The 11,412-nt window shown below is 37.1% G+C and overlaps 3 protein-coding genes across 6 annotated transcripts in view; all 3 read right to left on the bottom strand.

The window, feature by feature from the left end:
* On the bottom strand, window positions 10-4,472 carry LOC105178370 (cysteine protease ATG4). The gene is made up of 6 exons (XM_020699329.1): window positions 4,340-4,472; window positions 3,560-4,157; window positions 3,385-3,470; window positions 3,232-3,282; window positions 2,740-3,126; window positions 10-93 (listed from the first exon to the last, which is right to left on the bottom strand). Exons 2-6 carry the CDS (start codon window positions 4,080-4,082, stop codon window positions 10-12), a joined length of 1,131 nt encoding a protein of 376 aa, XP_020554988.1. The 5' UTR covers window positions 4,083-4,157; window positions 4,340-4,472.
* Window positions 5,643-8,450, bottom strand: LOC105178035 (amino acid permease 2-like). 4 transcript variants are annotated; one of them, XM_011101374.2, is made up of 7 exons: window positions 8,346-8,450; window positions 7,787-7,928; window positions 7,370-7,603; window positions 7,168-7,261; window positions 6,851-7,065; window positions 6,601-6,740; window positions 5,643-6,512 (listed from the first exon to the last, which is right to left on the bottom strand). In XM_011101374.2, exons 2-7 carry the CDS (start codon window positions 7,920-7,922, stop codon window positions 5,856-5,858), a joined length of 1,476 nt encoding a protein of 491 aa, XP_011099676.1. In that variant the 5' UTR covers window positions 7,923-7,928; window positions 8,346-8,450; the 3' UTR covers window positions 5,643-5,855. The 4 variants fall into 4 exon arrangements, with proteins under 4 accessions (XP_011099676.1, XP_020554986.1, XP_011099674.1 ...); XM_020699327.1 differs by having other exon boundaries at window positions 7,787-7,973; window positions 8,346-8,443; XM_011101372.2 differs by having other exon boundaries at window positions 7,787-7,949; window positions 8,346-8,443.
* Window positions 10,264-11,412, bottom strand: part of LOC105178034 (probable glucan 1,3-alpha-glucosidase) — a gene marked incomplete in the record, with an annotated part of 8,596 nt that continues 7,447 nt past the window's right edge. The window contains 3 exon segments of the mRNA XM_011101371.2: window positions 10,264-10,901; window positions 11,033-11,239; window positions 11,355-11,412. Of these exon segments, the coding sequence (XP_011099673.1) occupies window positions 10,533-10,901; window positions 11,033-11,239; window positions 11,355-11,412 (634 nt within the window).

Genomic DNA, 11,412 nt, shown 5'->3' with positions numbered 1-11,412 from the left:
AAGGCCTTTTCATCTTGCACTCCAACTATGTATGTTGAAGCACCTGGTTTTCCACCCAAAAGACCTAGGCTTTGTGGAAATGTGAATGTAGCACTAAGAAGTGGAAGATACCTGTTGCAAACATCAGACGAGCATACACATTAAGGACAACTGTGATCATTTTTGTGTCTGTACTTTGGGAATTAAAGTGCATGTGGAAATAAATATTCCGGAATCCAGGGAATCTAATATAATAAATATGATAAACATCAGTGATTGGTACAACTCCTTTGCTAGGAACTATGATGCAGTTGCAGGAAATTCAAGAAACCTTGAGAACATCTCTCTCCATATCTTAAATTACAAGTAGTGAATCACTATTCATTCATGTATTTATTTTTTAGTGAGTTTCCTGAATTAGAGCCATAGGGCGCATTGCTTCTGGAATTTTTTTATCCAGAATTCCAACTCAGCAAATGTTTTTTCCTTGAAGTGTTTGTTTGTAAGTTTATGGAAAAAATCTCCCAATTTATAGAAAAACTCCCTCCAAAAGTCTTTTGCATTTTCTCCTATCCCATAAACTGACGGCACATCAAATCAAACTGTAATCATTACATTTTTATCTCTCATCCTACACATTTTTACACATCACATTAACTATAATCATTATACCTTTACCTTACATCCAAAAACATTTCCAAAACAATTCTCATTTCTCCGAAGTATTTTTATCTCACCTTTATCTTAGAGATAGACTATCTCAGAAATGAGATGCAAACAATTACTACCATAGGCATGCTAGTCTTACTTCAGTTCTTCATCAATTAACTAACAATACTTGCTGCGGAAATTTACTACCTGCATGTCAAGCTAAGATTCATCCCAACAAGTATTTGTTTAACATCTATACAACATGGGCAAACAATTAATCATATCTTTCCTATGCCCCCTACACACTCACACACCGTCACACCCTCCCCCCAACCATAGCACTCCAGGAGATAAGTTAAAGAACAAATAGGAATGTGGAACAGTATTGCTACCACATTATTCTTAGCAACTTGCTGAAGCAGCCACGCAGTTATCATTAATATATGTACTTTATAACCATTTTTCATGCAACTATTTTTTTTTGTGTCATTCAAAGTATCTTTCAGATGAACAAATAGGTTTAATCCAGTAGTTAGTTATATGCCCAACCATTCTTCCTAATTTGAGGTTTTATTACTAGTGGCCAATTAGTATAAAGCAATACAAGATGCATTCACCAGAATGAATGTCTTGGCTGGATTTTTGTTTGTATGTGAAAATTTTAATGTTAAGAATAATGCAGTAAAAGATTGCGGCAACAAACTGATAAAGGATTCAAAGCGACATCAATAAGTGTCAACCTCATGAAACCTACTTCCTTCTTTTTTTAAATAATTCAATTAATGCATCAAATACTATAGGAAAGGATTACAAGGGTCAGCCTAACAAGTTTGGTCGGAAGTTAGACAAAATAGCATTAGCATGATGTTCATGCAACCTATGTCTGCTTTGGCACATGTTCAGTTAATATGTTCTTTGTTAGCGTTGGATGGACATAGTAATAGTGATCTTTGATACTAGACCTGGTTAGATTAGATGGCAGTTATTTTAGAACTGTGGATTAGTTTGTTTGCTATTAGTTTACTGCATCTGCATGAAGTATTGAAATCCTAATTCCAATCAGCTATACTATTTCTGGATATCTATTATCTATTGGGTGTAGATGCTACGAGATGACCCAATTTTGACAAATGCCGTTTTTTCTGAGTGCAATGGAGTAGAGGCTGTTGTATAGGCCCATCACATATACATACACATATATATGGCAGGGATTCGTGAGTAGCTGTTTGAGGAGGGGCCAAAATTTTGGTGGGCAGGGGTTTGTTTGTGGGTGTTTGGCAGATTGGATTTTCTATACGAAATCCCTATTTATCTTTTATATTGTTTAACATACACACCATGTGTAACATAGAATATTGCCCTAGTGGTCACTGCATGAAAAATCAGTCTTATTGTCTACATATTTTTCCATCTTTCATAACAAGATGTGAAAGTGCTGAATGGAATAATTTGGCTGGCTTATTAAATAGAATACAATATGAATTTCCTACTTTCACTCTAGGACGGTTAATTTTCTATGGATCACCTATATTTCATCTTAGCTAGGACTTGTACTTGTGCTGAGCAATTACAAGGTTGATACAGCGGAAAAGCTTAATATCGCACTCATCACATTATGGAGCCTCCATCTAAGTAGATCAAATGCCCTATATATACACAACTACCACCAGTTGGCATATAAAGATTTAACAGGCTGCAGCAAATAAACTGCAATAAGAAGTCATCTACTAGCATCTTCAAAAATGATCTTGCAAACGACACAACGATAGCACACATCTACTTGTCGGATAAGTCTAATCTCAAGTTTGAGACTGGAAAAAAGAAAGTACTTAGACCAAATTATTTTTACCTATTCCATGATGGATGATCATTCTATCTCCCATATATGTAGAATATACTCCTTTAATAAGAAAACATAATCCATTAAGTTTCAGTAGTCTCAATTTTTCCTTATATAGCTCCAAAACAACTCAAATATCCACATATCAAGCAGGCAACATGTAGCAGCTCATCCCTTAACCACAAAGAAGACGCATGATGATTGGCAACTTGGCTGATTCCAACAAAAAAAGAGGAAGTTTGACTTTGATGAATAAGTTCTGCAATAACACCGTACCTTGGGTTGATTTTCTCCAGTCCTAGAACCAAAGGAACCATCAATAAAATAGGAGCCCAGTCACATTGGCCTCCACTGCACTTAGAACAGAGTCTGGCTATATCCTCAATACAAAGAACAGGAGCTCCACCTCTTTCCCCATCGTCATCACCAGAAACCACATATACAGCTATCATTGAGGACAAGATTCCATTACCAATCTCCTCCCTTTTATTACGCACCAAACTTTCCCAGGTGCGGCACATGGCATATGGACCTACCCATGAACCTGGAGCAAGGCCATAAGTGCCTCCAGCTTGGAGAAGATTGTGTATAGAGCAGGGTGAGTCTTCGTCATCCCCAAAAAGATGCAAGATCTCTAAGTAACTTGGGTCTAGTTGCTGCATAATTAGAAAAAAAAACAATATGAACATAGTAGATACTGCCAAAATAAGTATTCAAAATCACAATGCATGACGATCAAGTTCTGCATTAATTTTCTATACCTTGTCAGGAGATTTCCTCCAAGATCTTCCCAATTTATGAAACAGAAATGCCTGTTGCATAGAGGAAAGAAATCAGTACATCTCATTGAATGGCATCTGTCCAAAAGCCAAGATATATATAAAATTAAAAAAAAAAAGGAGCATGTGTTTTGCCTGAGCAACAAGCATCTGGCTGCTGCGTAGCATGCAACCCCAATAAACATCACTGGTGTACTTTGTATCTCCAATAGGCGAAAACCCTGTGAAAGCGACAAAGCATCATAATCTAGATTACCCTCATCCTCATTCCCGAGGGACATTTGTCACCACACATATGTAAATGGAATACCTTTTCGGTATGTGAACAAAAGCCGTGATGAGAAATCCTCAACGAATGCGGCAAAACCCTCACTTTGCATGGGATCTAAGGAATTTGCATCATCGCCTTCCTGAGCAACCCGATAGCAAATACCCAAAAGCCAAATATCGCTCTTCGAAACAGAAACTCCAGTTCTATTAAACCCTAATATTCTCCTCATTGTTCCACCGTTCATCATCACTCTCCTCACTGCTGCTCTCCACCCCTCATAATAGTTTTTCCCACTTGCCAACTTTTTCTTAGCACTTCTATTATTGCTGCAATTCCTGGTATCACTTTTTTCACAATTCTTATTCAAGTTCTCAAATATTGATAAACCCGGTGACCTGATTCCCCACCAAATTACAGACTTTTGATTCTTGCTACTGCTAACACTTGGTCCTGCCTCAGATGAGACAGAACCCAGACACTTTTCCTGGTTATAACTACAAGTTGAATCTTTCTTGCAGGAACTATAAATGGGATCACTGCTCCTCCCCAGAAAACCCTTCATCCACTAATCATAAAAGCCTGTGACTGAATAAGCGGTGCCCCCACATGAAAAACAGCCTCAAAAACATTAACTTCCCTGGGGCAAACAAAAACGAAAACTTTAACTAAAAACAGAAGAAAATTGCCGACATTATTAAGAATCAAAAGCAATTCAATCACTAGGCTTTGTTTATCGTCCGATTGCACGAAAATCGATACTGATATTCGCAGAATTACAGATGGAACGAACATAAATCCAGAGAGGGTGAATTAGCTCACAAGAGATGCTGACGCCGTCGAAAATGCAGAGTGAACCAGAGAGTCCGGTGGATTGGGGGAATGTAGCTAGATGGAGGAATTCTGTTGTGCAATAATAGCTGGGGGTTGCGTATAATTGGCACGTTTTACACTTCATTTGTCTCAACTTTGGGGACTATTTAGGGATTTGACTTTTTTTATCAACCCTCTAATTTACTTACTTATTTTTTCTATTTATTTTTTTCAAAAAATACATTTTAATAATTTTGGACAATTTGTTTAAAATGGTAAATTTGAATGTATGTTTGCAATTAAGCACTTTTTTTAATTAAACTTATTAATTTATTTATTCAATATTTAATATATAAAATAATTTATCGAATCATATCCATCAAATAATAATAAAAATCATAAAAAAACAATAACAATTATCGACAGCTTAATATTCTATATATAAAAAAGAATATATAAATAAGTAGGATGCTGCCACATTTGCTGCAAAACCCTGATTGTAAGTCTAATTAAAGCGATGGTCGATGCGAATCTTAATAGTCGTAGCAAATTTTCAGCATTGAAGAGGAAAAACATTCTATATGAATAACACTCGAGGTGCGCAGTAGATTAGATCGGACGAAAATTGAATTGTTATCAAATAGTGGCAGGTTGATTCAACCCAAACTTGATTGGGATGGGGCAAATCTTGAGTAATGATAACAACGATCGACTCGACCCAAGACCAAGCTTGGTCCAACTATCGACCAACCCATCAGTTGGAAAGACCTAACATGGGCCCATTTCAACCTTCAAGGCCCCGACTACCAAGAATAATACTAGGTAGGTCTTCAGACGGCCCGGTCCACTGCATGCTTTCGAGTAACCTTTTTTATGATTAGTTAATCTTAATATTGGTTAAAACTCGACACACAGTGTATTTAACGCGTGCTTTGCGGAAGTGTATAAACTAAAAGTCTAAGAAAAAATTTATTCCCAAATATTCTAAGGCAAACACAAATGTAGTGTAATTCAAAATGAAAAATAATTGCTTACAATTTATGCTATTTGAAGAAATGATTGAAAAACATATGTAGAATTTAAACATTAGAACAACAAGAGTCCTTGAAGGTTCAAACATAATAATGTTCTATTTTGGGACATAACATAGAGTTATATTATGTGGGCTTATGACTTCATTTTTAATATTGTGGGTTCACTGATTTCAAGTTAAGAATTTTAAATTTTTAATATATTTGATAAATTTTAAATATTTAAAATTATTTTTCAAAATTTCTCTATCAAATCCAAGCCGTTCATCCAACATAGCTCCTTTCAAGAACAATTTTTGCTATAGCAACCCATAAAAATTAACATACACATTTAGCCTTCCTTGCAAAGCCAAAAAGAACAAGAACAAGAAAAAGTCGTGCCTTCTTTACATTAACAAGGCTACTAAACATTGCACAGAAACAACAAACAGTTAACAAACACAAACATTACTCATCAACACCAACCACCAATCTCATGTACAACTTATAGTCGCTCAGTAGCTAGTCTTGAATGGCCTGTAAACCTTGAGATCGAGCACCACGCCCGCAACAGAGCCAGCAGCTGCAGCAATCGAAATCGCCAAACATGCAAAGCTCAGCATCTGCAGGCAAATCCATCTTGTGCTCCACCTAGCTATCCTCTTCTGTGCAATGTACATCTCTACAGGGAAGTACACCGTCAAAGGCCAGAACCCGAATGCTCCAAGAATTCCCACAATGTCGTTGAAGAACGGTAGCAGCATCGATATGACGGTCGTCAGCACCACAAACACACTCCTCCACACTAGACGGAACATGTTGAGGTTATACGGCTGCTGCAGGCAGGGAATGCGGATGCTGATCTCTTTGGTGATGAATCCACTGTCTGGCCACCTTGCAGCTGCGTGTTTCTCAACGAATGCGAAGAGTGGCTGGCAGTAGACTTGGTATGCCCCGACTAAATGGATAACGATGGCTGCGTTAGCAATGTCAAGAAGCCAGAACGGGTTGTAGAAGCCGAATCCGGTTAGGAGGTTGCCCGGTGCAAGATCCCCGAATGCTGCATACCCCATACAGCCACAGAGCATGTAGAAAGCGGTAGTCACTATTGTGCTTATCATGGTGGCTTTCTTCATTGTTTTCGCCTCTGACGGTGGGGATTTGATGGTGTCCTGTTTGTAGACACAATGTAAGTGTTGTCCTAAAGTTTTTTGTACGATCCTCAAGAACATTTGAGGGAATATACACGTGTTCATGTACCTGAATCTCGATAAGGATGATGGAGAACGAGTACGCAAAAGCTATGTCCCCAAGAGCTTGGAAACTCCTCCATATTTTTTGAGTTTCAGTCACTGTTCCAATGCTGATTCCTGTGAGACTGCCCTTGAAGGTCCCAGTAGCTGGTGATCATAACATAGTAAAAGCATGTTAATTCAGTGGCTTTTATTCATGAAACTGCAAGAATCATTACATTTCAATGTGAAAGAATTTGAAGTATACTATGTCAGACCTGCTACTTTAGCGATGCCAAGGCCTAAGCCGATAGACGAGTAAGTGAAGGACATGACAGCAGCAACAATAGACAGCCACCATATCTGATCAAAGTCAGGAATCTGAGAAAACAGGATCTGTGTAATTCCAAAGGCTATCATGTATGGATTGCTCGACATATGACACGGATCTTTCTCTCCACTCGCGTGGAAACAGTTCGATCTTTTGATAGCCCTGTTCAATTTTTTCGCCACAATCATCATCCGCGCAAAGATCTCCGATCAAAAACATTGAAAACATGAAGTTTTATAGAAGTGAAAAAACACACACACTTACATCATGCTTATAGATGCTGCAATGGTGTAACCGATGGCCACTCCGAAAAGATTCAGATATTGAATTATCCCACAAATTTTTACTTTAGATCCACCTGTTGTGAATCAGAGTGCACTACATTAGGAAAAGGAAAACTACTTGTTCTCAATCTCCCAAGTGGTTTTGATTATGTTTTGTCTAAATTTAAGTGAAAATACTGTACCAAGATTGGACCGGACGGCATCCATGTACGTATAGTTTCTTTTGCCAAACAACGAATCACCGGAGCGGTAACAGTCAGCTAAGAGGGTTGAGGTATAATAAATCACAAAGGAGAACATGAACATGACAGTAGGGCCAGCAATCCATCCCAGCTGAGCTATAGCCCAAGCCAAGGAGAGAACTCCTGAGCCAATCACCGCCGTTATTATGTGCGCACTGGCAGTCCAAACAGTCCCTAGACAAGCACCAATTACAAGAGTCAACCAACATTGATCATGAGAGAATTCTATGCAACACCAGCTCTAATGTACATCTTTCACGCGCACATGCCACAAACATGTCCGGGCTAACTATGTTAGAAAGACAGACAGTTCGGACAATCTGTAAACTTGTTCTTACAGCTTGTGAATATACGTACCGGTTCTCTGGGGGCGGCCATCATCATCGACAACTTTGGAGCAAAAATGGGGTGGCACATTGACTGAAACATCAAACACTTGGCTGCCGTGGTGGTGGTGGTGGTGGTGGTTGGTGGTGGCAGTGCTCTCACCCATCCTGAACTTCAACCAAAGTACAGCACACTTGTGGATATCAAATATTTCACACTGATCAGTGTAATTGTCTCAATGTAAGTCAAAATCAAATGACAAATATTGGACAATACAACGAAGAACAGAAACAACTACGAGTACATGTATGTATGGTGGCAAAGTAAGGAAGATATGAAGTGAATTTATAACCAACTCCTAAGAGCTATAATAGGAAAGCCATGTGAACTAAGGCCCCAATGGTAAAATGAAGGGACAATTCCAATTTCAAGAATCCAATCAAGAAAGTCAAGACCATTTCCCTATCACTAACATGCACGTCGACAAAGACCGACACATACCGTTGCTCTAATATGTCAAAATCGCACGTTCAAATTCTTGAAAAATACATAAATATTACTTAGAATGTAATAAATTTAAAATCTGTACCTTGATACTTATTACTTGGAAGCCTCTTACAATCTACCTCCCTCAACAAACACTATATACAAAGAGGGACTTTTATTTGACACAATGGGGATGGCCACTAAGTATAAGTTGTTGTAATATGATTAGTATATATGTATCTTAATAATATATCTTGTGAAAAGGTTGCCTTTGTACAGCATTGTATAACGTGTAAGCTTGGTTTCCATTGATGTAGAGACAGCATAGATGCTTCATGTTCCACAGCTTTGGATTTGTTAATGATTAATAATGTAATGTTTTGGACATTTTCATTAAGGTCAAGAATCAGGTTGCAAAGGCAATTGACTGGTGATTATTGGTTGGGAATTAGGAGTATGGGGACAAAGATCACTTTTAAGCACTATGTATGGCACAGAAAATTCAGAAAATCATAACATAATTTATATATATTATGATTCAATTGTATACATGTTATTTTTTTTTATTTTTATTTATGTATTGATCAGTGGACTTGACTTTTTATCAATAGATAATTAATAAGGAATTATTTTTATTTAATTCATTAGTAACATAAATACTGACTTATTAGTGATCAATAAAATAAACAACAAAATGTTTGATTGGAGCATCTATTATCATTCATTAATCATAATTTTTTATTAAATATTGTTGTAAATATGCATTTATATATCAAATTAGGAGCAAATATTGTTGTAAATATAAGTTTGATTCTGATGGGACATAGGGTTGTATCTTGCATGATTTGACCAAGTGCTGATCAGTTGAAATATTGGAGGTTCACATGCATTCTATTTTTTTTCTCCTTAAAATAAATAATTTAGGTGGAAAAAGTGGTGAACAACTATCAGACGTAACATCAATAATATAATTTAGTGATTATGGCTGAAATCTCATCAATAAATTTGATTTAATGAATTTGAGTCTCATCAGTCGTATAAATATTTTACTTTATTTGATGTGAGTTTATTATAACGAATATTTTTCACTTAATACGAATTTATTAATAGAATTGATGTAATGATGAATTATAAGGAGTATGTGTCCCAAAAACAAAAGGAAACTATTAGGTGTAAGGAGATTTTTAGGCAAAGTATGAAAGAGGGATGATGAGGTAGATATTCCCAAGAGCACTAGTGAGTTAGGAATATAGTCAAAACCATGAAAGAAAGAGAGCTCCCACTTTCAATGGTGTTGGCTCTCTAAACTTCCCTCATGTCCCCATACCCTACTCCCAGCTCCAGTTTTAATCATACCCTACCCCTACCCCTACCCCTACCCCTACCCAACAAATTTAATTTTCTGCATCATATTAATTAAATAATTAAGTTAATGATTTAGAAAGTTGAATAAGTTAATTTATTTTATTAATTAAAGGAAATTTTAGGAATTATAAAAAATTGGTGCAGCAATGTTAAAGTAATTTTTTTTTTATAATAGTATAAATATTTAGGATATAAATATAGACCAAAGTATAGAGGAGCAGCAATGACCATCCAATTTGGGAAACACTGCACCAGAAAGAATGTGTTATTTTTTAATATAATAATAATGATGATAAGAGCCATTGATAGTTGCATCATAACCTATCATTCTCCCCAGAACCAGATTCTCTCTTCTAATCATTATTAAATTTCTTCACTGCATGCCCCTATTTAAATGATTGTTTTTATATTTTATTTTTTTGAAAATTAATATATCTCCTTCTTCACTGAAAAATAAAATTGAAGCAGATTTGGAGATGTTTCTGCAGAAATCTATGCCATTTCTTGAAAAGTCGTTTCAGATACGTATTTGGATGGATAAATTTGAACGTAAAGATTTGGAATCGAAGAAGTTAATAATTCTATTTAGATGATCTCATGTTATGTTGAAATTATAATCATCAAACTCTCATTTTGAAATGTTGAAGTCACGGTGGTGAATTCCAAAATCGTTCAGTGTAAGTCATTCGAATTCTTTCTGCAGATCCTTCCATCCAAATGCAGTCCTGAGAAAATGACGATCCAGGAAAGAAACAAACACAATTATCGAACGCGGAATAATCCTGGCCGATCAATATTCCCATATTGGATTCTGTAAAAGAACAGTTACACAGCTAGATTATTCTAGTGTCTAATCAAATCGGACACGTTCCTCATTGACAAGATCCTATGATCCAAGGCGAGTGCCACTCTCTCTAAGCAGTTCTCACAAAACTTTGATTGTCCAATCATCTGAAATTCGCACATTAGGCTTGCGGATCGTCAGAACAGATTGGCCCTTCCCTTCTCGAAGCACAAGTGGCCCCAACTCAATATCTACCTTCTCGTTACCTGGTTCGACAGAGGCAGTCTTTGGTTCAGGAGACAGACCTAAGAGTATGATTCTCTCAACAGTGCAGTCTGAGGTAAATTTGCTGAGGGCAGCTGTTGCAGGGGCCAAGTTCGAAGACGTAAGCTTCCCGTTTGAAAATGTGAAACGTCGGTGTATATATGCGCCTTTCTGGAATTGAAAGCTCTTCCCATCATCAACATAGAGCTCGCCTTCAGCAGCTTTGGAACTATTGAGAGCTATTACCTACCAGGCACGGGAAACGGAAATGAATAAAACGCGATCAATGTTAACCTAGAATTTTAAGAGAGAGAGATTGTATCCTGCATTTCCAAACAACTTAAGAAGAGGGGTCGACTAGAATGTTTAAGGCATACCAGAGTGTAAGGATCGTTTTCCATTTGTGTGGAGCTTCGTCGAAATCTGTCTTTTCTTGGTATGATGGTACCAGCCCGTTGGAAAGCAGGTATGCTATCGTCCGAAACTTCCAACTTATGAGTTGCTCCTCCCTTGTAAGCAGTTCCAGTTTTCATGTCATACCAAGATTGATCTCCAGGAAGATACACAGACACGTGTTTGGCTCGCTGTTGAAATTTTCAGGTCCATTTAGTGGAGATAGAAAATTAGCAGAGATGACTCAAGAAAGAGAAACAGCAATACAAGGGTTAAGAAGTAGCAAGAGTCGTCTTAGAATGGGACCTGAGTGTATATTCCTTGTACCAAAAGACTGTTTCCAACCATAAATGCCTCATCGTTG

Source organism: Sesamum indicum, linkage group LG15 (genome assembly GCF_000512975.1).
Source record: "Sesamum indicum cultivar Zhongzhi No. 13 linkage group LG15, S_indicum_v1.0, whole genome shotgun sequence".
In the NCBI taxonomy this organism is placed as follows: Eukaryota; Viridiplantae; Streptophyta; class Magnoliopsida; order Lamiales; family Pedaliaceae; genus Sesamum; species Sesamum indicum.
The sequence above is the reverse complement of the archived record's forward strand: the minus strand, read 5'-3'. Positions and strand labels throughout refer to the sequence as shown.